The following is a 27,730-nucleotide window of genomic DNA, read 5'->3' on the forward strand; positions in this document are numbered from 1 at the left end:
ACAATGGTACATTCAGGTATTGCTCTGGAGTTTTATTTAGACAAATACATCAGGCCACTATTCTCAAGAACTGTCATTTTGTACTCGAAACATTCTGTTTCTGTCTTCACAGATGTTGAACTTCTCTGTCACTTTGTTTTAATTTTATAATTCATCTTATTGTACAGACCTAATGATAGTTTTCTTTCTTATTCAATCCACACAAAAGTCAGTCAATTTGAATTTACACTGCCAACACAGCTTAGAAAGGCTCAGAAGACAAGATGCATTACCTACCAGGGAGTAATCAGAGGCTGAGGCACACCTTCTGACATTTCCATAGCAGTGACGAAGGACAGAGGCTTTTGGCTCCCATAGGAGGGGGACCTGACTAATGAGGAAGATGTGATTTGATGACCCGGAGACCTGTATGAAGTCTCAACAGCTCTGCTTTGCAAAGTGTGGTGGGACTGCACATTGTTGTTTGCTATATCTGCATGAAGGGAACTTGTCGAAGTCCTTGTTACCCTTGACACCGTGCTCGAGAGGGAGGAAGCAGACGTGCGCATTACAGGGTTCCTTGTGCTGTAGTTGCCGGGAGACAGAAGATTATCTCGTGAACCATATCTACCAGTGGTTGTCCTTCTCGAGTCATCCGGTAAAGTGTTCACTTGCTGTAGGTTATATGACCCAGGTGTGTCATGTGCCCCTGAATCTAGAAACACTGAATCAGGTGAGGGTCGAAGGAGTTGCCCTCTTTCTTCCATTGCCTTCCGCTCCTGAATGGAGGCCATGATTTGCTTCGAGAGGTTGTCATATCGGACAGGTGAAGGTTCCCGTTGGTGTGGTGGTGAGGCTCTATGATTGGGGCTGTAACCTTGCACAGGCTGGCGCTGGAAATTCACCCCTCGGATCTGGCACATTTTGGCCGACAGGTATGGTGAATGGTATCCCACAGCTGACACTCCAGTATGTACAGTGGTATCTACCCCAGGGTGTGTAGTGGTGGGATTCAACAAACTATCGTACGACAGGCTTCCATTCCTGTTGGACAATGAATTTGGACCAAAAATGTTTTTGTACGGATTGGGGGATGAGCCATCAGACTTCATTTGGTGTATCTGAACCTTATCTGTTCCTCTCCTGTGGGCAGATTTCAGGCTCAGAGAACGAGAATTAACAGAGAGTGAATCAAGTTGGAAGGGGGATGACTGGTACGTCTTGTGAAGTGATGGCGATCTATAGTCAGGAATATCGAGATTTGGCTCGGACCTGTAATCATGGGCCCTGCTGCACTCTTCCATAATAGCTCCCTCTTTATGTCCCTCCTGCGTGGAAATCTATAAAGCAGGAGATAAGACAATTACCAGGAATAATCAATTTTATTACTCAACAATCACAGTTGCTGCCACCAACTTTTTAAATTCTTCAGTAAAAATACTTAATTTGTTCTTGTTCAAACTGGCAAATACTGACATTATAATTTTCAACTATTATATAGAAATCACATGAAGTAGATAGAGAAAGCTGATAAAGATCATAGGAGGTTGACAGTAAAGGTCCCTTTAAAGGTCATAACACTGACTTGCTGATGCAATCTGAATCTCTCTCGCATCATATTAAAATTACAATACAGTTGTGTTACTTCAATTGCAATGCTTTATACATGTCTGATTCCAAAGCTTCATGGTCAGGAATATGCAGAGTATAGCATTAGGTATCACCCTAAAACAGTTTGATTTTCATCTAAACTTGCAAACATTTTCATTCTGGGAGAGCCCAATATTTTAAAAGATAATTACATTTTGTTTGGCAAATCAACCATTTGTAAAAGAAAATCTGAAAGTTATAATCGATTCACAAACAAGAAAACTACTCATTTTCACTTTCAAATGAAGTGCATTACATTTTATAAGAATTTGCTTCCCCAAAGACTCATATAGCAAAGAAAAAAGAAATTCTTCTTTCCAATATTTCTCCCCTCTGTATGTTCCTCCCACTGTGAAAGAACAGGATAGCATAGATGTTAAATAACCAACAAAGGCTCAATAATTAATGGATACTCATTTAAGTTATTTTAAAAAGATCAAACAGATGGTAAATTAGAAGTCATGGACTGCCAGATGCCTTGTAGAATGAAACTGACCAGTGGCAATATTTGCTTATGAAGTGAAACATATGTTGGTTATAGGTATTAAAAACATCAGAACAAATTCCTTCACAAACTCTATAGAAGCATATTTATTGACCACACAAATTATCGATCATAATTTAGAACAGCAAATAGCAATCTTCTAAACCTACCTAAATGTCACTGTGTAACAAGAGAAATGCTTGGAAATTAATGTGATATACAAATCCCAAGCTCCTTTTACTTGCGATCCAAAACATGCCATAAGATAATCAATAATCAGTTAGTTATTAAAGTAGTATAACATTCACATCATTTTCTTCAAGATTCTAGAAACAAGTAGTGCAGTGGCTTGAAAAGGGTTAGTGCAGTGGATGAAAGTGCCATTTCAGTGTTGTGCTAACATTTCTCTCAAATTTTTCCCATTCTAGTCAAGTTATCTAATATTTCCCATGTTTCTTAGAAAAACGTAATGAATAAGGCTTAATGTCTAGCACCGGAAGCTGCACGCTCCTCACCTTATCACTAGCAGCATGGTAGAGGACTTTGGGGTTTGCATCTGAACTGCTGAATGTTGGTCGATACTTAAACATGGCAGGAGTGGGTGGGTTGATGGGCTTGGATGAGAGACCACTATCTGAAATAAGACAATGACAATGTAGTACAGGTAGCAGTACACACAGACACAAAAGGTACACTCTAACTACTGAAAAACAACAGAAGGGCTAGGTCAGAGGAATCTAGGTAAACACCACCCTGATCATAAGGTTTCCAGGAGCTTTTAAATGTCAGAACCAGATGTAAACTAACTCAGCTATCCCGTTCCGGGACATGGGAAAAAATGAAAATCAAACATAAAGCTACATTAGCTTTATGATAGATTGGAATATAATGATGGTGGGGTATATTAAGGGGATTGGAATAGCCAAAAATAAACCCTTTGAGTACTGGAGTAGTACTTTTGCACTGGTAAAGTGGATTTATATTAGCATGTTTGTTGTTATTTTTCATTTGGTAAAGACCTATTAGCCAATCTGTTATCATTCAGTCTTTTTCAAACAAAGGAGTTGGTTGAAAACAATTCAGTGATTTATTACTTCCAAGTAACCAACGTTTGTAATGCGAAGAAAACTCAGTACTCAAAATGTTTAAAAATGAAAATTGAACTGTAAGATGTTCCATCTAGGAATTCCATACTCTGAAAAACCTTAAAACCTGTTCCACAGCTACAGTACAGCATACCTTATAGAATTACAAGTAGACCATCAACACAGACATCTGTGTACAGCTTTCTGACAAATCTTTCTCTCACTAAAAGTTGAGTTAATGATAGCAACACTAAATTTAACTCCGCCTTTTTCATTCTAAAATTTGAAAGAAAATACTCAGGTTCACCCTTTAGGAATAAAGATTGGTTGGATAAGTATATTAAATGGTGTGCTGAGGATTCTCATAAAGCAGTTCAAATGTGACATGTTATGGGCAAAGTAAAACACTTTCACATGAGGTGATGACCAAATGCTACAATTAGTCTACTGGGATACAGAGAGAACAATTAATCAAATCCTTGGTCCTGATGTCATCCAGTAACTCGTTGATGAAAAGTAGTGTGAATGTAAATGTTCATATATGACTGGTTAAGGATAGATTTCAATAAAACCACCAACATCACTGCCTAACCTGCAACTTAACAACAGCTATTTGTAGAACCATAACACTGTTCAATAACTACTTCCCTGTGGAGAAGGGCAGGGAAAAGACGACAGAAAAGAAAGAGTTCTAAGTGGAACAAAGATTAAAGTAAGCAATGTACTAGCATATCAACTTGAGCTGTGAGTGCAAAGTAGACACAGTAGATAAACTTGGAAAAATTGCTTTATTCCATTGCACCTTTTTTTTAACTCCCTCCTTCAACTTGATTTTTCAAAATCAATTGTTTCTATTAGAAATTATGTGCTGTCTTTTTAGAAAAATGAAATTCTACTTATTCTGCAACCACAGGATTTAAAGCATTGTTGAATGCTGAAAATCTAACTGCATTTACATTATGCCTTCCAAGCAAAGTGAGGGTATCAAAACTTTTGAGGCAATATTACCTGTGAACAAGTAATAATTAAATTTGCAACTCTCACCAATAATCCCTAACTATGACACCAATCTCCTAGTATACACTTTTTTTTGGGTCACACTGCTGCTACACATTTCATTCTAAATTTTGTAGCTCTACATTCTAAATTAAAATAATACCATGTTTAAAGCACAGCATGCCACCCATCTCTTGCTCCCATGTTGTACATTCCTACTACAAAGCATTCCACCAGCAACAAAAAGCCTAGTTAAACAAATGCAGCTCCTTTTACACCTGAGACAGGTCATTATCCACAGGGATGCACACAATATATACATTTATGCACTTGGGAAAAAAAATCTTGTTACATACTTCAGCCACCACTATCATAGAAACACTAAAACAGAATAATTTACTGTGAACAGAACACTGGATTTATTAACTATACATAACTCAACATTGCAAGATACTGATTACACGCAAACACCAGATGAACTCCTGATTTCAGCTAGGTATCTAACAGAGTAATAAAATAAGCAAACCAGCGAAAACCTGTCTGCACTATCACAACAGGAACTGAAGATAATAACAGTCCTGTAGACCTTAAAAGTGGTCTTTCAATGTGGCACAAGGAAGCAATCTGCACTATTCTCAATCAACCTATTAATTAGCCATAATCTGAATTTCTCATTGTTGCATACTCCTCAAAGCAATTATCATCCAAAGAAATTGGAACAAAGAGGGAGGAAATAAATAAGTCACTTAAATTTTACTAGAGTTGAAGACATGTTTCACTTTCACTAAGTTTGTCAGCTTATATTCAGAAATAAATATATTCAGTGCATATGTTTTATATACATTATGACTTATATCAGCTTATATTCAGTTAACTGGAGCAAACCTGCAAAAAGCTGTAAAAGAATAATGTTCTGGGCAATGACACTTCAGTAGATTTCTGGCATTTGCATTTTTCCTCTGATATTTACAAATTACAGAAAGTAATTCAACAATAATGTATAATCTGAAGTTATTAGAAACATTAAAAACAACTTCCTTTATTTTTATAAAACAAAAGGGCAAGTTAAATCTAGTGAGAAATGAAGGATCTACAAACTGGGGAGAGTTTTCTGCAGGTTCTACTCTAAGACCGAGCACTTCCATATAGGATTTAGAAAGACAAGTTTTAGGATGGGTGCATTTTTTTAAAAGGTATGTATAGGAACAAAAGTACACTTGATTGCTTTTTAGTTCTATTTTACTTGAACATAAGCAGATGTATGTGCAAAGTGTTATCAAAAGAGTACACCAATATTTACCATCCACTTAAAACATATCACTCTCAAACACTGGTTTATAATTGTTTATGTTTCAGACACATATCGCTGTAAAATTATTTCATGAAAACAGCAACTATTCAGACATGAGATCTAAGCAGAAATATTTTGCCATTTCTTGGTTCATCACATTACCTTCATTAGTTGAAGCGGTGAGCGGATTCTTAAGATTTGCATATTTGCTTGGACCAAGTTTAGGCGGGAGTGGAGGCTCAATGTCTGTTGATGGAACTTCCAAAGCTTCCAAACTTCCTTTAGACTAAAGCAAACAATGATTGACTACAAAGAACAGATGCAATTTTAGCATTTAATCAGCAGAGTAACCATTTGGAGGCATCTGCCTTTAAATCCTTAAACATTAAAGTAATACATTTTTTGTTGCACTCTATTTTAAATAAAGTACATGAATTGTGGGTGTTATCGAAAGCATTTACTGGAGCTTCAGTACTCTGCTTTTATTAACAGGGGGATTGGGTTTAAGAGTCGTGAGATCTTGTTGCAGCTCTATAAAACTTTGGTTAGACCACACTTGGAATACTGCGTCCAGTTCTGGTCACCCTATTATAGGAAAGATGTAGATGCTTTGGAGAGGGCTGAGGTTTACCAGGATGCTGCCTGGACTGGAGGGCTTATCTTATGAAGAGAGGTTGACTGAGCTCGGACTTTTTTCATTGGAGAAAAGGAGGAGGAGAGGGGACCGAATTGAGGTATATAAGATAATGAGAGGCATAGTTAGAGTTGATAGCCAGAGACTATTTCCCAGGGCAGAAATGACTAACACGAGGGGTCATAGTTTTAAGCTGGTTGGAGGAAAGTATAGAGGGAATGTCAGAGGTGAGTTCTTTACACAGAGTTGTGAGAGCATGGAGTGCGTTGCCAGCAACAGTTGTGGAAGCAAGGTCATTGGGGACATTTAAGAGACTACTGGACATGCACATGATCACAGAAATTTGAGGGTGCATACATGAGGATCAGTGGTCGGCACAACATCATGGGCTGAAGGTCCTGTTTTGAGCTGTACTGTTCTATGTTCTATACCTAATGTTTCTTATATATCTTGCACAAGGGAGGTAAGAATTTCATTTACATGAACTAACTGGATTTAAAAAGAAATATCAGAAGATATTTAGCTTGAGCTCACTAATACAAAACCTAACAGGGTATAGTGACAACAATGCAAGTATTAAAAACATGCTAACAAATTCTGAAACAAAAATTAGAAATTGCTTGGGGAGAACTGAAGGGTCAAGAGACCCAAAACATCTGCTTCTCTCCGCAAATGCTGCCAGACCTCCTGAGCTCTTCCAGCAATTTCTGATTTTGTTTCAAACAAATTTTTATGCAGATTAGTATTTAAGTTGATTAGTTTGTGTAACATGTGTTATGTTTTTGGGAGTCTTCATAGTGCATTAACTTGTATATCCTCAGGTAAATTAATTATTTGAGCAAGAATGTCTGCTCCAAGTAACAAGACATAACCTGTTCACTTTATTACTGAAAGAATTTCTGAAATTAGGATTAAATATTTTAACTATTCTTTGTTAGCAAGAAGTTCCATTTTTCCTCCCTGGCTCCAGCATTTTTATGATATGCAATTTATCCAGCAAAACTGGCTGAGAAACCAGAACGACTAACATGCATACAACAGAAGTCAACTTAGACCTCAACACTTTGTTCTTATGAAGCATCTAATAACATCACAACTAAAATCCTTAACTTTTAGATCAAAAAAATTACCAGGGAGTGATTTCATAGTTCTAATCATTAGAACTCAAGTTCTGAAATGTTATGTTAAAGATATATTGATATGATTATAAACAGGATACTACAAGGTGTTAATATTTAAAAGATTTAGTTAGTCTCTAAACTCCTGGAATTGATGCAAACATGTAGTGAAGCAAACATCCATTGCCATAATTAAGAAGCTGATTTCATAACACTAAGTATCTAGTATTACAAATAGTAATTTCATAGAAGCAGAACCCAGACAATGCAGAAGGAGGCCATTGGGTCTATCGAGTCTGCACCCACCCTCTGAAGAGCATCCTACATAGATCCAGACCCCTACTCTGTCCCCATAACCCCATGTTTACATGGTTAATCCACCTAACCTGCAAAGTGCAGATTCCACAGAGACTCCCAAGGCTGACTCAAACCTGGGTCTCTGGAAGTGTGACACAGCAGTGCTAACCACTAAGCCACCATGCCACCCACCGTAGTACATTTGGTAGTACAGAACCTGAAAACTACTTTTAAAAAAACATTGTCAAAGCTTTTTTTTTAGATTAGATTAGATTACTTACAGTGTGGAAACAGGCTCTTCGGTCCAACAAGTCCACACCGACCCGCCGAAGCGCAACCCACCCATACCCCTACATCTACCCCTTACCTAACACTACGGGCAATTTAGCATGGCCAATTCACCTGACCTGCACATCTTTGTGACTGTGGGAGGAAACCGGAGCACCCGGAGAAAACCCACGCAGACACGGGGAGAATGTGCAAACTCCACACAGTCAGTCGCCTGAGGTGGGAATTGAACCTGGGTCTCTGGCGCTGTGAGGCAGCAGTGCTAACCACTGTGCCACCGTGCCGCCCACGGTGTCTTGCACTCATCAAGCTAACAAAACAATGTAGGATCAGAAATAGGCCATTCAGCCAATTGAGCCTGCTCTGCCATTTGGTGAGATCATGGATGATCTGATAATCCAGAACTCCATCTTCCTGCCTTTTCCCAGTAACACTTGATACTCTTACTGATTAAAAACCTGTTTCTTTCAGTTTTGAATGTACTTAATGACCCAGGCTCTGCTGTAAAGAATTCCACAGATTCACTACCCACTGAAGAGAAATTCCTCATCTGTCCCAAATATACGACATCTTATTCCGAGATAATGCCCTACAGTCCTTGACTCTCTCACTTGGGGAACCAACCTTCCTCCATCTACCATGTGAAGTCCTCAAAGGATCTTGCATGTTTGAATAAAGTACCTCTCATTATTCTAAATTTCATTAAGTAAGGTCCAGCCTACTTAATGTCTCTGCTTTAGACAGTCCCTCCATACCTGATCGTAATCTAGTGAATCTTCTCCAGACTGCCTGCAAATCCAGTATATATTTCCTTAGGATGTGGGGCTTGAAAAATCCTCAAAGTATTCTAGCTGTTGTCTGACCAATGTTTTATATAGAATCTTTTATAAGAATACAAATTCAAGGGGAAAAACCACGTTGATATATCATTGGAGGAGAGTGGCAAGTTGACAGTGATTGGTACAGGCATTGCCATGGAGAATGCACCCATTAATGCTGATTGACAGTTAACAGCCAGACTTTGTACTAGGTCAAAAAAGAAAATAAGGAGTCTTCCATTTCTGATGGAGTTGAAGAGAAATGCTTCCCCTCAGAAAGAAATCTTTGAAACTCTCTTCCCCAGAGACTGGTGAAGTAGGGTCACTAAATAGTTCAAAGGCAGAGGTAAACAATATTCTTAACTACCAGGGGAGTCAAAGATTATTGGGTTAGGCACAAAGGTAGAACGGAGGCTTTCCTGCCTTGAACTTGCACATTCGTAAAATGTCCAGACGAGTGCAAGTCGAAGATGTTTAACAAAATATATATTTTTTTTAATACTACACAATATCTACGAATATGCCCTGGAATTTCAGCCTGTATTCTAAAATGATGGACACAGTCAGGCAAATTAAGTAGGGTAATTGAAAAAATGTGGTGCTGAAAAAGCACAGCCAGTCAGGCAGCATCTGAAGAACAGGAGAATCAACAGTTTGAGCATAAGCTTATACTTGAAATATCGACTCTCCTGTTCCTCGGATACTGCCCGATCAGCTGTGCTTTTCTAGCACCACACATTTTGACTCTGATCTCCAGTCCTCACTTTGTCCTAATTCAGAGCTAAACACAGCACTTCAATATTGTTTTATGTATGACAGATGCCTGGCAGGGAATTTAACGATATGCAAAGATATTAAAAGTTTACTCAGGCTGAGATTCAAAGTTTTAAATTCAAATAGATAGATCCTAAAACCATAAGCTATAAGAGCAGAATTAGGCGAATGGATACAATACTAAAAGAATTTGAGATATTAAAACACAATTTGGCTCCTTACCTTGGTCCTTTTCAGATTGTCCTGAATTCCATTGTCATTTACCTTGAGTGCAATTTGTCTTTCAGACAATGGAAGTCTGACAAAAGGGGATTTTATTGTTATCAACTCTTTCTTTTTATAGTCGACCACATACCTGGGAACAGGAATCAACACCATCAAAATAAAAGAAAGTTTGCGCGTAACATTTCCAACATACATAACAAGGTTTAACACACAGTGAGGTCCAATCTGACCTGTCCTTGGCGTTTCATACAGCTTGATCATAAAATTCAGTGATTCATTGGTGCCCATTAATACATAAGTATAAACCATATTAAAAACAAGGCTTATTGTCAACATTTATAATATATTTATAATTACGATAATAAGGATATATAATTTTCATTCAGCTAACCTTTTTCCAACTTCATTCAACCTTTTCCAAGAAAACCTCATTAGAATCAAGCCAGGTAAAGAAAGAATTAATCAAATATCCCTGGTGTAATAACTTGGGGAGCTCAACAGGAGAGGAGCATCATTTACTGTTGAACATAAAATAGTGCCACTATTCGTGGTATACAAAGAGTAGCTCCAGCCCAGACAATTCTGCAGACCCATCCCAGGGTCTGCTTTCATATATATTTTTGAATCAATCTGTTCAGACACACTGTTATACATCTCTGGAGCAGGTGAGACTTGAACCCCAAGCCTTCTGGTTCAGAGGTAGGGACACTATCACCAACACAAGAGCTTCAGAGTATACTTCATATTTTCTGAATTGAATCTGCTTTATTTACATCAATTTAAAAAAAAATCTATTTTCTTATCAGCTTCTTTCGGAAATGCTATGACATCTCTGAAGCAGCTGGTGCTTGAACCTGTCTCTCCTGGTTCAGAGGTTGGGACACTATCACTGTACCATAAATGCTATAAAGGTCTTTTCTTTTTCTTTCTGCACAGGGTCTGCTTCTTTTTTCCCCCATTAAGGGTCTGCTTTATTATGTTTTTCCCTAGGGCCTGCTATTTTTTGTTTTCTTAGGGTCTGCTGTTTTTCTCTTTTTTTCCTTAGGGTTTGCTTGTTTTCGTAGGGTCTGCTGTAATTTTCTTTTCATTTTTCCATTCACCCAAAAGTGCTATTATGCACAACTAAACGATTTTCCCATCAAAATCACCATGACGTTCCTTCCCCCCTCTTGTCTCTACCACCATTAATCACTCTTGTAGCCAATTAAATATTTACATGCAAAGCCATTAAGGGCAGTGCAAGCCAAAGGTGAGGGGGGAGGTAGGGAGAGGGGGAAGGGACTAAATCAAAACTGGGTTTGCTTTTGTAAAAAAAAGAAATGCCCTATAATTACTTTTAAACCAAGTTAAATTATATAGAACGTAACAGTTATACCATTCATGATAGCACAACAGAAAAATAAATAGTTAAGCAAGCCAAGCTAAAAATTATTGATAAAAGATAAGTCAATAAAACTCAATTTACAAAGTTTCATTTTCACTTTATTATATAAAAGGTAAAATTTTGTAAACTGATATGTCGAAGGCATGAGAGAAATACATTAAAAATTGTTTATCTGCTGGGGTTAATAAAGGCAGAAGACACTAACCCATTGATCCCAAACCAGCCAACTTCATGCAACATTATTAAGTGGCATCTTTAAAGTCTATGTTTTAGCACCATTACACATATTGTATGTTTTATAAATGTGACATCAAATTTAAACATCCAACAGGCCTAATGAAAACTTTGTACAAAAAGCAACATGTCTGAACTTTTATTTTATTCCATGCAAACTTTGGTCATGGATTTGTTCCTTTTCCTGCATCCAAGTTGAATCAGGTTTAAATTTACAGAAAAGAAATCCTGATTTTAACTTGAAATTCACTTCTCATTATAAATGTAACTGGTTATCAGATCTATCTTTTTCAGTTTAGGATTGAGAAATTTAATAGACACGCTTACCTTGGAGCTAAAGGACTACATAATACATATTCCACATTACCACAGCATCCTCGGGTGAATGGATTTACACCACCTCGAAATTTACCAGTTACCTGAATATCAGAAGATGCTGATTTAGTACACACAATAAACCAATGCTATATATTTTAAAAATTGCAGCAACTGAATGCCAATTTGTAAACCTTTAACTTGAGTGTGCCAGTGATTAAAGTAAGGCAGCAAAAATACAGTAGAAACCGGATGTGAGAATATTGATATTTCAATGCATTCTTCTCGAAGTTACAATTCGATGTTGGTTTGGTTAACTTACTTGTTCATTTGTTGTCCGTCCCCTGGCAACTAAAACCATATGAAATCCTGTAAGACCTACAACAGGAATGAAGAAAAGACCTGCTATACACATAACAGCCATGCTATTTACTTCAGTCAAGGAAGAATCACATTCAATAAGTAATGATTTATTTAACATACACAAATTAATTTTTTAAAATCTATTTGAACTAGTGACTGTAAAAGTTGCATAGTAACCTTTCTCAATAATTTCAATCTGATGCACCTGTTTGATATTTCTTACACAGTTATTTCACTCTTCCGAAAGAATAGTTTCTCCAAAATGAGAAACAACTTAAATTCATATACTCCTGCTTATTGGTCTTAATTGCATATAAAGTACAGTTTGTCTTATGAACATACAAATGAAGTGCATAAGTAGGCCACGTGACCCCTTTAGTCTGCTCCATCATTCAATAAGATCATGTTGGATCTGATTGTGGCCTCAACTCCATATACATACCTAATGCAATAATTTTGAGTTCCTAATCTTATCAACCACTGCATTAAAACTATTCAATGACCCTCCTTCCACCACTCTCTCGAGAAGAGAGATTCAAACACTCAATATTCTGAGAAAAAGTACTTCTCATCTCAATTTCAAATGGCAGACCCCTTGTTTCTTCCTTCTGACTGAGCTCCGAATATTCACTCTGCAGGTAATTAGTTTCCATGTATATTAATATTATTCTTTAAAAATGTTATTTTCATATCTAATTCTCCTCTACCCCTTCACTGCTATAAACCCTACACATCCTCAAATTCTAATTGTTCAATTCTTGTATATCAACTTAATCAAAGATCAGTATGATATTTTATTGTGGGGAAATCACAGCCATTCCCAGTTCTTGCCTCATCTCCACACCCACATTCATTTGACAAAGTGAGAAAGCAATAATGAGATTCATAGGTGATTTTTCTTTTGCTCCTTCCCCATTGCTCAAGAGTTAAGATCACCTACTCAAACACGATGTCAACTTGAATTTTCCAAATAGATGTGAAAGAGAAACAAGGAATTCCATTCGCCCATTTTGAAAGAATGAACTTTCACTTATAAGCACCTTGATTCAGGACAGTGTAGATTTTTCACATACAAGAGATGGGTGGCCAATTTGTGTAAAGCAAGATCCCAAATGAAATGAGATAATTATCAGATAACCTGTTTGAGATTGAAGGATAAATATTGAGCAGTGTACCAAACAATTATTCTTCTTTGAAATTATGGCATAGGTTATTTATTATTTTAAAATCTACATGCAGAATGTTCAACGTCTCATCTGAAAAATGGCATCCCCAACAACGCAGGACTCTCTGAAAATTAATGTTTCTTTTAAGCTATGGGGGTTATGGCTTTGCAGCAATCAGGAACCGATGGCAGAAGGAACAAGTAGGCCATGCACTTGTTTTATTTTCTATGACCATGCGTTAATCTCAACAGAGTTGCACAGTGCAACAAGCTGGTTATACGCTGCTAAGTTCAAGGAAATATTGCTCAACACAGCACTAAAATGTCAGCCTGCACAATGTGTTCATGTCTTGGAATGAGGCTCGAGTGCTATGCGCTTCAAACTTAGACACAAGGGTGCTCACACCGAGCCAATGCCATTAGCTATTTATGGAGACCTCATAAATATATCATCATTATCAGTTTTTTGTGTTTCAAAGAGTTCTAACATTGGAGTTAAAATGTCCTTTCATCAGTTTCCACATTCTTACCTTCTCCTATCATCATGCCTTACCTGCAAAGGAGATTTCAATTTGTATCCACTACACTTTTTTTGGGGGGGGGTCAAGGGGGAGAAAGGGAGGTTAGCTTTGTTGGTTAGATTCAACCAAGAGGAATTGAAGATTGCAGATGCTGGAGATCAGAGTCCAAGGGTGTGGTGCTAGAAAAGCACAGTCGCTCAGGAAGCATCCGAGGAGCAGAAGATGGTGAAGAGCTTATGCTCGAAACGTGGACTCTTCTGCTCCTCCGATGCTGCCTGACCGGCTGTGCTTCTCCAGCACCACACTCTTTGACTTTTTTGGTTAGGGGACAGCACTTAGTTTAGATTTATACCAACAGCACAGTTTTAGTTCCAGTGTAGAAGATTGCACCTGCCTCTCACCCTGGCCCTGAAAGCACAAGGCAATGGCAAGCCACCACTGACATAAAATAAAGTGCCAAGAAAATAGCTCAGGATATAGAATTGTCTGACAATAAGCCAAGAAATGGTCTTTGGGCAAAGTACACTTGACATAACCATTTTGTACTTTTTAATATATGTACTTTTAGTGTTTTCGGTTGCCTTTTCTCAAAGTCAACATTACAGCGTATCTTCAAACTTCCAGAACTGAAAATTATTTGTGCTTCTGCCTGAATGATATTTAACAGTGCTCATGATCAAGTGTGACCTGAACATTGTTGAGGTTTAGCACCAAAATCTCTTGACTTTCAAAAATTTACTAAAACAGTTCACCATCCTCTTCATCTTGTTTCTTGCCATTCCACTGACTTGGCACACAAGTTCCAATACCTTCATATCTCTTTCAACCTCATTGCTAACAACTAAGTATGCCCATATTGTTCACATATAAAATATTATGAATATTTTCCAAAATTCTGACTCTTGAAGGGTTGCTGGTGATAAGACAGAATTGAAAAGTAACATCAAGATGCGACAACAGGAGAAACATAGATAGAAATTAAAAATACAAATTGATGCATGGTAATTGGCACAAGATGTCAGCTGAAGGTGAAGAAACTAGTTGTACGGCATATTGTGCTAATGAGAGAGCTTCAAAGTCCTGCATGAAAATTGGGAAGACGTGCATTTATACAGCAACTCTCACAACTTCTGGATATCCCAACGCACTTTACAGTGAATATAGTATAAATCCTCTGGAATTTTTAAATAGCCAAGCAAGAATAATTTGTAAATTGAAGGTAAGTGAACATTTGAACAGAAGAGATCACTGCGTAACCCACCTTTGGCATTTTAATGAAATTAAGGGAGAAGTACAAACACAAAGATAATGCCATAGAAAGGACATGATTGCACACTTGGCAACCAAAACAGGAAACCCTACCTTCCTTTGGGCATATCAGCTCTGGTTCAGTTGTGTGCTCAATTCTCATTCATACATTACTATTCTGAAGAGAAAAGAGAAGGCAGCATGGTGGCTTAGTGGTTAGCACTGCTGCCTCACAGTACCATGGACCCAGTTTTGATTACAGCCTTGGGTGACTGTTTGTGCACAGTGTGCACGCTCTTTTGGTCTCAGGGCGGGATGCTCTTCGAAGGGTTAGAGCAGACTCTATGGACCGAATGACCTCTTTCTGCACTGCAGGGATTCTATGGCTCTAATTATCCCTGATGTCCTAGCCAATGTTTATCCTTCAAGCAACATTCCAAAATCAGATTGGCTGGTAACTATCACAAGTCAGGCAGCATCCAAGAAGCAGGAGAATTGACGTTTCGGGTAAAAGCCCTTCATCAGAGAGGAGGCTGGGAGCTAGGGGTGGAGAAATAAATGGGAGGGGGGGAGGGAGCTGAGAGTGCGATAGGTCAAAGGGGAGGGTGAAACAGATAGGTGAGAAGGAAGATGGCCAAGTAGGACAGGTCATGAGGACGGTGCTGAGTTGGAAGGTTGTATTTGGGATAAGGTGGGGGGAGGGGGAATGAGGAAATTGGTAAAATCCACATTGATGCCATAGGGTTGGAAGGTCCCAAGGCAGAAGATGAGGCGTTTTTCCGCCAGGCATCGGGTGGTTAGGGAGTGGCGATGGAGGAGGCCCAGGACCTGCATATCCTTGGCAGAGTGGGAGGGGGAGTTGAAGTGTTCGGCCACGGAGCAGTGGGGTTGGTTGGTGCGTGTGTCCCGGAGATGTTCTCTGAAGCGCTGAGAGTAGGTGCCCTGTCTCCCCAATGTAGCGGAGGCTGCATTGGGAGCAATGGATACATTAAATGACGTGTGGAAGTGTAGGCGAAAATTTAATGGATGTGGAAGGCTTCTTTTGGGTCTTGGACAGAGGTGAGGAGGGGAAGGTGTGGGTGCAGGTTTTGCGATTCAAATTTATCCTCTCCCGACCTTATCCCAGATCCAACCTTCCAACTCAGCACCACCCTCATGACCTGTCCATCTTCCTTCCCACCTATCTGCTCCACCCTCCCCTCTGACCTATCACCATTACCCCCACCTCCATCTACCTATTGCATTCTCAGCTACCTTCCCCCTAGCCCCAGCCCCCTCCCATTTATCTCTCCACCCCTAGGCTCCCAGCCTCATTCCTGATGAAGGGCTTTTGCCCAAAACGTTGATTCTCCTGCTCCTCGGATGCGGCCTGACCTGCTGCTTTTCCAGCACCACACTCTTGACTCTGATCTCCAGCATCTGCAGTGCTCACTTTTGCTTGGTAATTATTACAACGCTGTTTATAGGGGGGGAATTGCTTATTCAAATCAGCTGCCAGGTTTTCTATATTACAAATGTGACTATAATTCAAAAATACCTCAGATTGTAAAGCACTTTAGGAAATATTAAGTTATGGAATGTGTTCGAGAAATGTAAGATTGTCTTCCTTTTTTCTATTCATAGGGCAAATTATCTGCCAATATGAACTGAGTGAGCATGCGTGCATGCAATCTCTTGCATTTTATTGACAATATTTCTATCTTTTTTTATCTCACTTTCTTCCTTGGTAGTCATATAGGTGAAATCTGCTTACATCATACTCTAGTGCATTAAATCTACCTACAGAACATCTTATCACATCTTTTCAATGTCTCAAAGCACTTTACACAAAGAATTACTGTGGAAATTACTGTGGAATGCAATGCCTCTTATTATTTAGGTAATACAGTACTTGGTGTATTCCTTTCTTTTTTCACACGCAATGCTTCATTATTTGAAAGGGTTCAGAAAAGATTTACAAGGATGTTACCAGGGTTGGAGGATTTGAGCTATGGGGAGAGGCTGAACAGGCTGGGGCTGTTTTCCCTGGAGCGTCGGAGACTGAGGGTGACCTTATAGAGGTTTACAAAATTAGGAGGGGCATGGATAGGATAAATAGACCAAGTCTTTGCCCTGGGTTGGGGGAGTCCAGAACTAGAGAGCATAGGTTTAGGGTGAGTGGGGAAAGATATAAAAGGGTCCTAACGAGCAACTTTTTCACACAGAGGGTTGTACGTGTATGGAATGAGCTGCCGAAGGAAGTGGTGGAGGCTGGCAAATTGCAACATTTAAAAGGCATTTGGATGGGTATATGAATAAGAAGGGTTTGGAGGGATATGGGCCAGGTGCTGTCAGGTGGGACTAAATTGGGTTGGGATATCTGGTCGGCGTGGACGAGTTGGACCAAAGGGTCTGTTTCCATGCTGTACATCTCTATGACTCTATGACCTCAAAGCTCATTTTATTCAATTCTTTGTCCACAATGAACAGCTGAATAGATTTTCGTTTTAACCATTTTACACCCCTTGCAAAATAATAGACTGCCTAGCACGTATGCACACTGTTGAAGCCAGGTCCATCTTCCAGTAGATCAGATTGATGGATAGGGGACCCTCACTTAAAAGTAACTCCAAGGCCACTGAACATTCTGATCCATTGTGATGCTGTAACAAGTTAAAGGTGGTCAATAATCAACATGTCCACCTTTAGGCCAATTGAAATTCTGGTCAAGGGGGTGAACAATGTACATGCAATAAATCTGTTTAAACTCAAATCATTGCTGTTCTGATCCAACATAATACATCCTTTAAGAGTGCCATTCTTTACCAAACTGCTAAGTTAAAATCAATTTTCAAAAATAATGCAAGAATTTATATTTTGCAACTTGTTTTGAATCAAATTAATTAAGGATAGTTCACCAGAAAATGCTGATTAATATTTTGTTAATAATTGCAAATAAGGCCATAAGACTAAGAAAGAACAGAAGTAGGTTGTTCAGCCCCTTGAGCCTGCTCCGCCATTCATGCTGAACACAGTGAGAAACACTGTCTGCAGTCAATTGAATTTAATGGAAGATTATTTTTAAAAGCTGCTTTTGAAGTTTTGTAAGTTGGTTTAATATTAAATTTGTAATCGTTTTGGTTAAATATGAGAGCTAGGTCTAAAGCTGTCAGGGATATCAAACAAATCTGAAAATCTTAGTAGTTTCAAACATAATAAAAAGTAAAGTTGCCACAGTTCTCCTGAACAATACGGGCTGCTCTCTCATTAGTGAGAGATGATTGGTGATGGTTTAACCACAGGGTCATCATGCTTCAGGTGAGGACAAAGGTTGAGAACGAAAGACCTTCATGGTAACCTCAGCCAGTGTGTGAGCTGAACCCACACTGTTGGCATCACTCTGCAATGCTAGCTAGCCAACTATGCTGACAGACCTCCGAAGAACTAAATGTTTAAGGTACCTTTTACAATGCTCTACTTGGACTGAGTTTTTTTTTGGTCACCTGTCCAGATATCTTCTTTCTTCTTGATGCCACATTTTGTCTAAAATGCAACACTAGATGTTTTACTATGCTAAAGGCACTGCATAAATACAAACTGGTGTTCATCTATCCACTTGAGTGGAGAATACTCCAAGTTTCAACAGTATCTCAATCCATGTAGCAATTCAGCAAAAGGATACGTGATGGCAGTGTGTGGAGCAGCAAGTTCTTCTACATGTTTTAATACATAAATCAGTCCAAAGGTAAAAACACCAATCATGTGTGTACTGAGGGAGAGGAGGAAGAGGAAGAAGTAGCGGTAGTTTCTTCGCCCAATGCAATTGTTTACCCATGGACAATGATGATCAAAATCCTAAAAATGAGAGTGAACCAAAACAAAAATTGAAAGATAATTTTTAAAAAAATCTTTGAAGCAGTCAAAATTTATATCGAATCAACAGAATTACAACACAATGACTTCACCAACACAAGTACATCATCCATTTAACTGATGTTGACTGCACCTCTTGACTGTTATACATTCAAAAAAGCATTATCTGACCATTTATTTAACCATGATGTTAAGCAGTACCATTGAGAACTCCTCGGATTGCTCAAAACTCACTACAAAGCTACAAAGATGAACTGAGTTATGAAGTGTTCAGCAAGTTGTTTCCTTTTCCAAATGCTGTTCTTCTCCCCAGTTGCAACAAAATGCAGTTTGAGAGAGGTGTCCACATCTGACACAACTTTGCAAGCTTTATTTTAATTATTCTGTTTGTATTACATGAGACAATATATACATATTAAAATGATACAATGAAAAATTTCATTAGTTTAAGCTCTGAATTTGTCAGCTGAGCAGTCTAGAAAAGGCCCAGGATTAATTTCAATTAATTTCAGAAAGAGCCCATCAAAATCAGGATGGCATAAAGAACAGGACAATTAGTTTTAGTCATAGATGATGTTTGAGTGTGGGTGTGGATCCATAAACATTACTACAGCTTTTAATTACTATTCAGAGATCCCACTGTAACTGCACAGGCTTAACAGCAATGATAAAATAACATCACTGATGCTCACCATTAAGATTCACACACAAGTGATCATTATTTGGGCAAGTTAATGGAGAGACTGCAACAATTATCATATCTGAAATTTCTTTCGGAAATAGGGGGTGAAATGCAAAAAAAATGAACAATGCAATGCCAGCTTTTTTTCACCTCAGCACCAAGTTCTAAAAGCAGCATCTCTTACCTCAACACAATTGTCACACACACTACAATGAGAGCATCGTGGTGGCCGATAAAAATGACATGTCGCACACCATTTCATCCGTACTTGGATTCCTTTGATTTCCACGTTCTTATAGAGTGGAGCTCGAAAGTCATCATCCTTATCCTCATCCTCATGAGCTGAAAGAAATCAGGTAATTTATAAAAACAGAAACCATGTTAAACCAAAAAGACAAGAACTGATAGAAATGTGGATTGAATCTTCAGTTCAACAAAATAAATTTTCAGCCATTAGCACTGGTACAAAGTCTAGATATAATGTCTTAGAATAGTGAATCAAAGTGGAAAAATTCTTATTTTTAAAGTGATGAATTATTTTAAAACTTTCAGACTCAGTTTAATTTTATTGTTATTTCATCTAATCGCTTATCCTATTTCTTTTAAACAAGAGATACCAGTTTTTCCTCTGATCTGACTGAAGCCTATTTCCCATTTTTGTTTTCAATCTTGAAGACCCATCTTAAGCTAACCTTAGGCCATGTGATTACATTTCTCTCTGCTGCAGCTCAACTCTTTCAAGAAAAGTTTAGTTGCTGAGAAATGAATATTTCCTAGTTAAGCCTGGTCAAAGTGCCAAATTAGTTAGTCTTCCACACAATTCTGGTTCTAAATAACTCTTCAACTCTGTCTTCATCTTAGTACTTCCCACATTCACTGAAACCACATTAGGCATGTGCATCAATCAAGACAAAACAGCTTTATTAAAATAGACAGTCCAAATAGAACCGTGTGTGTGCCAGTTTCAAGCAGTGTCACACAAAATGCCAGCAAGTAAACCTAAAGTGAAGTAGACAAAAGGATGACAGTCCAAGACTGATATTTACTCAAATAGGTGAGATGTAATTTTATTTTAAAAAGAAAAGGTCACTTATTTAACTATATTAAAGAAATAAAATGTGTCAACAATCTTCTTAGTCAGTCAATCATATTAACATGACTTTTGTAACTAATTTGATCAAATACCTTTCACAAAGCTAGAACTGAATCTATTGCCACCATCCTTCCAGGCAGTTAGATATTCAGTACAATACCACCTCACTTTTTTAAAAGCGCTTTATGGGCCCTCCATCCCTGAAGTTCAAATAATTCTACCTCAATATACACAATCAAAAATGAAACAGCACAAGATTAAATGAAACCACTGACAGATTAGTTGATAAATCACTTTTCAAAAGGTGCAAACTGTTTTAATAAAACAGGAATTGATCCAAACATTATGCATTGAATGTTAGGATTATTGAGAAACTATTACTTGCAGTGCAGACAAATTATTCAATACTCAATAACCCAAAAAGTGGACCCAAGATCATAAGGTCAGCAGATTTACTTGGCAGCTACCAAGGTGCAATTTGCAAATTTCTCGCTCTCTTTATGCTTGTCATTCTTATTATTGTTACTTTGATTGTAAAAGTTTCAATTTCTACAACATTCTTCCCAAATATTTCAATGCAAAAATTGCTCAAAAGAATGGCTGGACTTCTCCAAATTTCTTATGAGTTTGATTGAATCACTGTTTATAGGTCACTTCAAGGACAGCACGGTGGTCCCACAGCTCCAGGGACCCAGATTCAATTCTATCCTCGGGTGACTGTGTGGAGTTTGCACATTCTCCCCGCACCTGCAAGGGTTTCCTCCCTCAGCCCAAAGATATGCAGGGTAGGTGAATTAGCCACAGGAAATGGAAGAAAGTGAGGACTGCAGATGCTGTAGATCAGAGCCAAAAAGTGTGGTGCTGGAAAAGCACAGCCGGTCAGGCAGTATCGAAGGAGCAGGAGAGTCGGCGTTTTCAGCGTAAGGTCTTCATCAATAATGTGCCACAGGAAATGCAGAGTTACAGGGTAGATCGTGGGTTTGCTCTTTGGAAGGTTGGTGTGGATGCAACGGGCCAAATGATCTGCTTCCACACTGTAGGAATTCTATGAAAGATCTTCTATTTGAAAAGTTGGTTGTGTAAATAATTCTGTCACATGTTCACAGCTTTGAAGAGTTGTCTTTGCTTTCATACAGACTCTCATTCCAGCTGAACATTAAAATCAATTTATAATTTATTGTACGGTTTAATGCATAATTACAACTTCATATGGTCTTTTCTGAATCCTCAGTAAGGAGGCATGTAACTAATACTTCTGTAAAATAAGTTTTACATAAAATTGACCAAATTTCCGAAGTGTGCCTCTCATCAACACATGCTATATATCAATACATTAACAACACTGAAGAAACATTTCACATTATTGGTTTACAAACTGCAGCAGCTCTTAATGAAACCTATGGATGGTTTAGCAAAGTGTCTTTTGCAAGCTTTCCAGTAACCAGTTTCAAGATAGCTGAGGAGGTTTGCTGGCAGGAAGCAGCAATTTGCAAAAACCTGGCTACATTTTGATAATGGCAATCATTTGACCAATCAAAGGCAAAATACAGGACGTTAAAATCTGGAGCAACAAACAAATTAAAGCAGCACTTTTAAAACTGAAAAAAAGAACAAACTTGATTGTTGTAAAAAATCATATATCCTTTAGGGAAGAAAATCTGCTATCCTTGTCTATATTTTTTTAAAGATTCCCTACAGTGTGGAAGCATGCCATTTGGCCCAACAAATCCACACCAACCTTCTGAAGAGTAACCCACCCAGAACCATTCCCCTACATTTACCCCCAACTAATGAATCTAATACTATGGGCAACTTAGCATGGTCAGTTCACCTAATCTGCATATCTTTGGACTGTGGGAGGAAACCAGAGCACCCAGTGGAAACCCATGCAGACACTGAGAGAATGTGCAAACTCCACACAGACAGTGGCCAGAGGGTGGAATCAACCCTGGGTCCCTGGCACAGTGAGGCAGCAGTGCTAACCCACTGAGCCACTGTGCTGCTCTTAATGTATAAGTGACTCCAGACCCACAGCAATGTGACTACTTCTTAGAATAGGATAGAAGAACTGACATAGAATCCCTACAGTGTGGAAACAGGCCATTAAGGCCAACAAGTCCACACCTACTTTCCAAAGAGCATCCCTCTCAGATTCACCACCCACCTCCACTCTATCCTGATAACACTGCATTTCCCAAGCTAACCACCCCCTAATCTATACATCCCTGGGCACTATGGGCAATTTAGCATGGCCAATCCATCTGACCTGCACATCTTTGGGCTATGGGAGGAAGCCAGAGGACCCAGAGGATACCCTCACAGAAACAGGGAGAATGTGTAAACTCCACATAGACAATCACCCGAGCTCAGAATTGAACCTGGGTCCCTGGTGCTGAGAGGCAGCATCTCCAACCACACATTTAGCAGGTATGTGCATTAAATACTCCTTGGCCTTGAAATCGCTTGTTCCTTTCTCTGGTTACTTTTCCATTATTCCTCTTGCTGAGCAGTGTTTTCAAAAGATCGTGTCCCTTCACACAGGAGCTTCCTCCAAGTCAGTTTCTTTTGAATGAGAGTCTCCCATGCATTGGCATCTATGTTGCATTTCTTGAGGGAAACCTTCAAGGAGTCTTTGAAATATTTGTTTTATTATGCAGGCCCTTGAGAATTGCCATGAACAGTCTTTAACTTGGATTCTCCACATCAGCTGGGAGGAAATCAGCACCCTTGATGCAGCCAATAGCGTCAGCATTGAGGCCACGATCATTGGAAACCGATTCCGGTGGGCCACCCACATGCTTAAGATGCCTGAGTTCCGACTGCCAAAGCAAATCAACTTCACCCATCTCAAGGAAGGCACTCAAATGAGAGCATATCAGCTATAATTGTACGTCTCAATTTAATTCATTCATTCACAGGATGGGGGCATCACTGTCAAGGCCATCATTTATTGCCATCCCTAATTGCCCAGAGGTCAGTTTACAGTCAACCACGTTTCTGCGAGTCTGGAGTCATATGTAGGCCAGACCAGGAAAGGATGGCAGTTTCCTTCCGTAAAGGATATTAATGAGCAGATGTCTTTTTTTCTGACAATCGACAATGATTGCATGGTCATCAGATTTTTAATTCCAGATTTTTATTGAATTCAAATTCCACCATTTGCTGGATTAACAGTCCAGCAACAAAATCACTAGGCTGACCCACTATTGAACAGAGGGTCAAATACACTGCATTTCTTTCAGTAAAATTATGAATGAATTCCCCCACTTTAGCCTTCCTAAGCCCTTTGAACCCTTTTCTCTACCTAACCCTCACTGAGATCACTGATACCAAACTCATCTGGGTTCCATGGCAATCGCGCTGCCTGTCGTCCCAGCAAAGATCACCATCTCACCTGGCACAGCTGAGTGTACAAAACTATTGGCCAGCAGCTCTCTAAGGTCGGACTTCTGTTGGTGTAAGGGACTCTAATTATAATGAGAGTAATATTGCTCTTGGCATTATGCTGCTGTGGGGGCAGCCAGTGGAACATGGATAGTGACTGCCCTGAGGGGACACGTAAAATCTTGCCTCTGGTTGGGCGCATCCAGAAATGCTGGAGGAAGTTCCAGAGATACAGTAGTGAAAGAACAGAATCAATACATTCAAGGTTCAACCATTCCTGGAGATCGGTGAGGATGGATGAGCAGGACTTATCTTTGAATGGGACTGAGATGGTGGAATTCTGAATGAAACAGCCAGCCATGAAATCACTGTGTAAACCTATGCTTAGATATCACAAAGACCAGAAATGAGGGTGATGGACATTTGACTTAGGGTGAAATAAGTTGAAAATTGAAATTATCTCTGTTAAACTGGAAGAAGAAAAAAGTTCTGTTTAGCCTCACATACTGTTGCTAAGGGAAAATTAGGAGCAAGCCAAACAAGATCATGTTGACAGTAGTAAAATGGCACTTTGTAAGAATGTGGGAATTGAACAAGTCAAAATGCTTAAGCAATTTTCTTAGAAACCCATTTAGAACATAGCTATTAATTTATAGAGAAAACTTGAGATTCTTTCATGTCCATTATGCATTATTATACACACATACACACATTAAGTTTAGACTAATGGTTGGTAAAGGTTCGAGTAAATTCATGCAGCCAGCACTAATGAAGTTCTGTAATAAGCAGCTCTTCACTCTTAAGTAGTGCAGAGACATTGCAAATTGTAGCCATACAATCTTTGTACACCAACCTCGTGGAAATACTCCAGGATCCATAAATGTTGCCATGCTGAAGTTTGCCAAAACAAACAGAAACAGGAGTCCATTGTAGACTGGAATTGCTGGAGAGATTTCTTTTGTTAGCCAAGGACACCTGTCAGAAATAAAACATGATACAGATTGGGAAATGAATTATACAAGGCTTTCTGCTCTAATTTTCTGTCTGTCAATCCTGCTGGGCAAGTGAGAAAAGTGATTGTGCAGAGTTTCAACATTCCCCATATACCCTTTAAACATATGCCAGGATGTTTGAAGGCTGTTAATACCTCTGGCACCCAGACACCAAGATAAATCTCATCCTCTTCCACAAGCAACAAGTGGGGGAAATAACAATAAAGTAAATCTAGTCATGAGGAAAGCCGTAAAGGAGGGAAAAACTTTGTTTCAAAAACTAGAAAATAACAGTTTTAGTAGTTGCGGGTTATCAGTTGTTACATAATTCATGAATACTTTGGACATAGCAGTTTCAACGCAAAAGCATATGCTGGTAATTGGAAATAAGAATTAAAAACCCAAGAAGATTACAAACTGGCAAAACAATATTCTGCCTACAAAGCACAATACATTCATAATAAGTTACTGAAAGAACAAAGTATAAAACTTCTGTGCAATACTTTGCTTTATAATGCTATGAGGTAATTTGAGACATTTTATGTTATGGAGCTATATACAGGTTGTTGTTAAAACATGGTGAAATAGTATATTGCAAGTTATAATCAGTTTTAAGAATTGAAGAACACTAGCAGTGCTCTCATTTTTCAGTGAATGAAGATATCACTATAGCTTCCAGGAAGCCCGAATTGTACAGAACAGATTTTTATAAATTATTCTCTGTACCTGTTCTTGACACTTGAATATGCTATTTACTTAGATCCCAAGCATCTTTGAAGGTCCAAAAATTGGCTTTGTATCACAATTTTTTTTAAACACCTCCCACTTATTTTCTGCTGCTTCTACCCATTACTTGATTTGTTCTGTTTACTGTGGACAAGTTATGGCTCATCCCATTGAAGCCAGTCTGAATTAAATGTGAAATTTAAGTAGTTGCATCATATTTCTCTCTTTCAAACACACTTTGAACTTGACCAAACTATGATCACTTTCAAAAAGTGGTGGCACTGTGGCTCACAGCGCCAGGATCCAGGTATAAATCCACCCTCAGGGGACTGTCTGTGCCAAGTTTGCATTTTCCCAGTGTTTGCATGGGTTCCCCCAGGATGCTCCAGTTAACCCCTGTAGTCCAATGACGTGCAGGGTAGGTGAATAGGCCATGTGAAATTGCTCGTGGTGTCCAGTGACGTACAGGCTAGGTGGATCAACCATGGGGAACGCAGGGTTACAGGGATAGAGTAGGGGGTTGAGTTTGGGTGGGATGCTCTTTGGAGAGTTGGTGGGTCGAGTGGCAAGCTTCCCTACTCTAGGGATTCTATGAAAAAATTACAATTACTTTGAAAATTTTATGACTACCAGCCACCTCCAAGTGTTTTACAGATAATGAAGTATTCTTTGAAGTAATATGAGGATAAGCTAGCCAGTAATATAAAGGAAGACTGTAAGAGCTTCTTCAGGTATGTAAAGGACAAAAGAGGCAAAAGTGGACACTGGGTCACTAGAAAATGACACAGGAGAGATAGCAGTGGGAAACAAAGAAATGGCTGAGGTACTGAATAATTACTTTGGGTCAGTCTTTACAGTGGAAGACACAAGTAACTTCCCAAAACATTAGAGAGTCAGGACCAGAGCTAAATGTAGTGGCCATCACCTGGACCAGATGGACTACACCTCAGAGTTCTAAGGGGGATAGCTGAAGAGATAGTGGAGGCATTAGTGGAAATCTTTCAGGAATCACTAGAACCAGGCAGGGTCCCAGAGGACAGGAAAATTGTTTACGTGACACCCTGTTTAAAAAGAGAATAAAAGCAGAAGATGGAAAATTATAAACCAATTAGCCTAACCTCAGTCGTGGGTAAGATCCTGGAATTCATCGTGAAGGATGAGATTTCTGAACACTTGGAAGTGTATGGTAAAATAGGGCAAAGTCAGCATGGTTTCATCAAGAGTAGGTCATGCCTGACAAATCTGCTGGAATTCTTTGAGGAAGTAACGAATAGATTAGACCAAGGAGAACGAATTGATGTTATCTACCTGGACTTCAAGAAGGCCTTTGACAGGGTGCCACACAGGAAGCTAATGAGTAAGAAAGGGTCTATGGTGTTAGAGGCAAGGTGCTAGCATGGATACAAGCACAGAGTGGGGATAAAAGGGTCCTTCTCAGGGTGGCAGCCAGTAACGAATGGTGTTCTGTAAGGGTTAATGTCAGGACCACAACTTTTCACTTTATACATTAATGATCTAGATGAAGGAACTGAGGGCATTCTGGCTAAGTTTGCAGATGATACAAAGATAGGTGGAGGGACAGGTAGCATTGAGGTGGTAGAGAGGCTGCAAAAGGATTTGGACAGGTTAGGAGAGTGGGCAAAGAAATAACAGATGGAATACAATGTGGGAAAGTGTGAGGTCATGCTCTTTGGTAGGAAGAATAGACACATGGACTTTTTTCTAAATGGGGAGAAAATGTAGTCTGAAGTGCAAAGAGACTTTGGATTTCTAGTCCAAGATTCTTTCAAGGTAAACTTGCAGATTGAGTCAGTAGTTAGGAAGGCAAATGCAATGATGGCATTTATTTCAAGAGGAATTGAATATAAAAGCAGGGATGTACTTCTGAGGATCTACAAGGCTCTGGTCTGGCCACATTTGGAGTATTATGTGCAGTTTTAGGTCCCATATTTCATGAAGAATGTACTGGCCCTGGAGCATGTTCAGAAGAGACTCATTAACAGGATACTGATTAAGGATGACCAGCCATGATCATATTGAATGGTGGTGCAGGCTCGAAGGGCAGAATGGCCTACTCCTGCACCTATTGTCTATTGTCATAAGAATGGTCCCAGGAATGAACAGCTTAACAT

General features: G+C 39.0%; 1 protein-coding gene across 3 annotated transcripts in view; it reads right to left on the minus strand.

Annotated features, from left to right (window-relative positions):
- zdhhc8b (zDHHC palmitoyltransferase 8b) overlaps positions 1-27,730 on the minus strand; it is a 230,679-nt gene that overhangs the window by 16,158 nt on the left and 186,791 nt on the right. For all 3 annotated transcript variants that reach the window (XM_072587738.1, XM_072587740.1, XM_072587739.1), the window contains exons 2-10: positions 24,734-24,855; positions 19,588-19,745; positions 18,531-18,703; positions 11,895-11,997; positions 11,585-11,676; positions 9,637-9,769; positions 5,648-5,771; positions 2,629-2,747; positions 277-1,319 (exon numbers count right to left, since the gene is read on the minus strand). In XM_072587738.1, the coding sequence (XP_072443839.1) occupies positions 277-1,319; positions 2,629-2,747; positions 5,648-5,771; positions 9,637-9,769; positions 11,585-11,676; positions 11,895-11,997; positions 18,531-18,703; positions 19,588-19,745; positions 24,734-24,855 (2,067 nt within the window). The remainder of the gene's footprint in view (positions 1-276; positions 1,320-2,628; positions 2,748-5,647; positions 5,772-9,636; positions 9,770-11,584; positions 11,677-11,894; positions 11,998-18,530; positions 18,704-19,587; positions 19,746-24,733; positions 24,856-27,730) is intronic.

This window comes from Chiloscyllium punctatum, chromosome 17 (assembly GCF_047496795.1).
Source record: "Chiloscyllium punctatum isolate Juve2018m chromosome 17, sChiPun1.3, whole genome shotgun sequence".
Taxonomy (NCBI): Eukaryota; Metazoa; Chordata; class Chondrichthyes; order Orectolobiformes; family Hemiscylliidae; genus Chiloscyllium; species Chiloscyllium punctatum.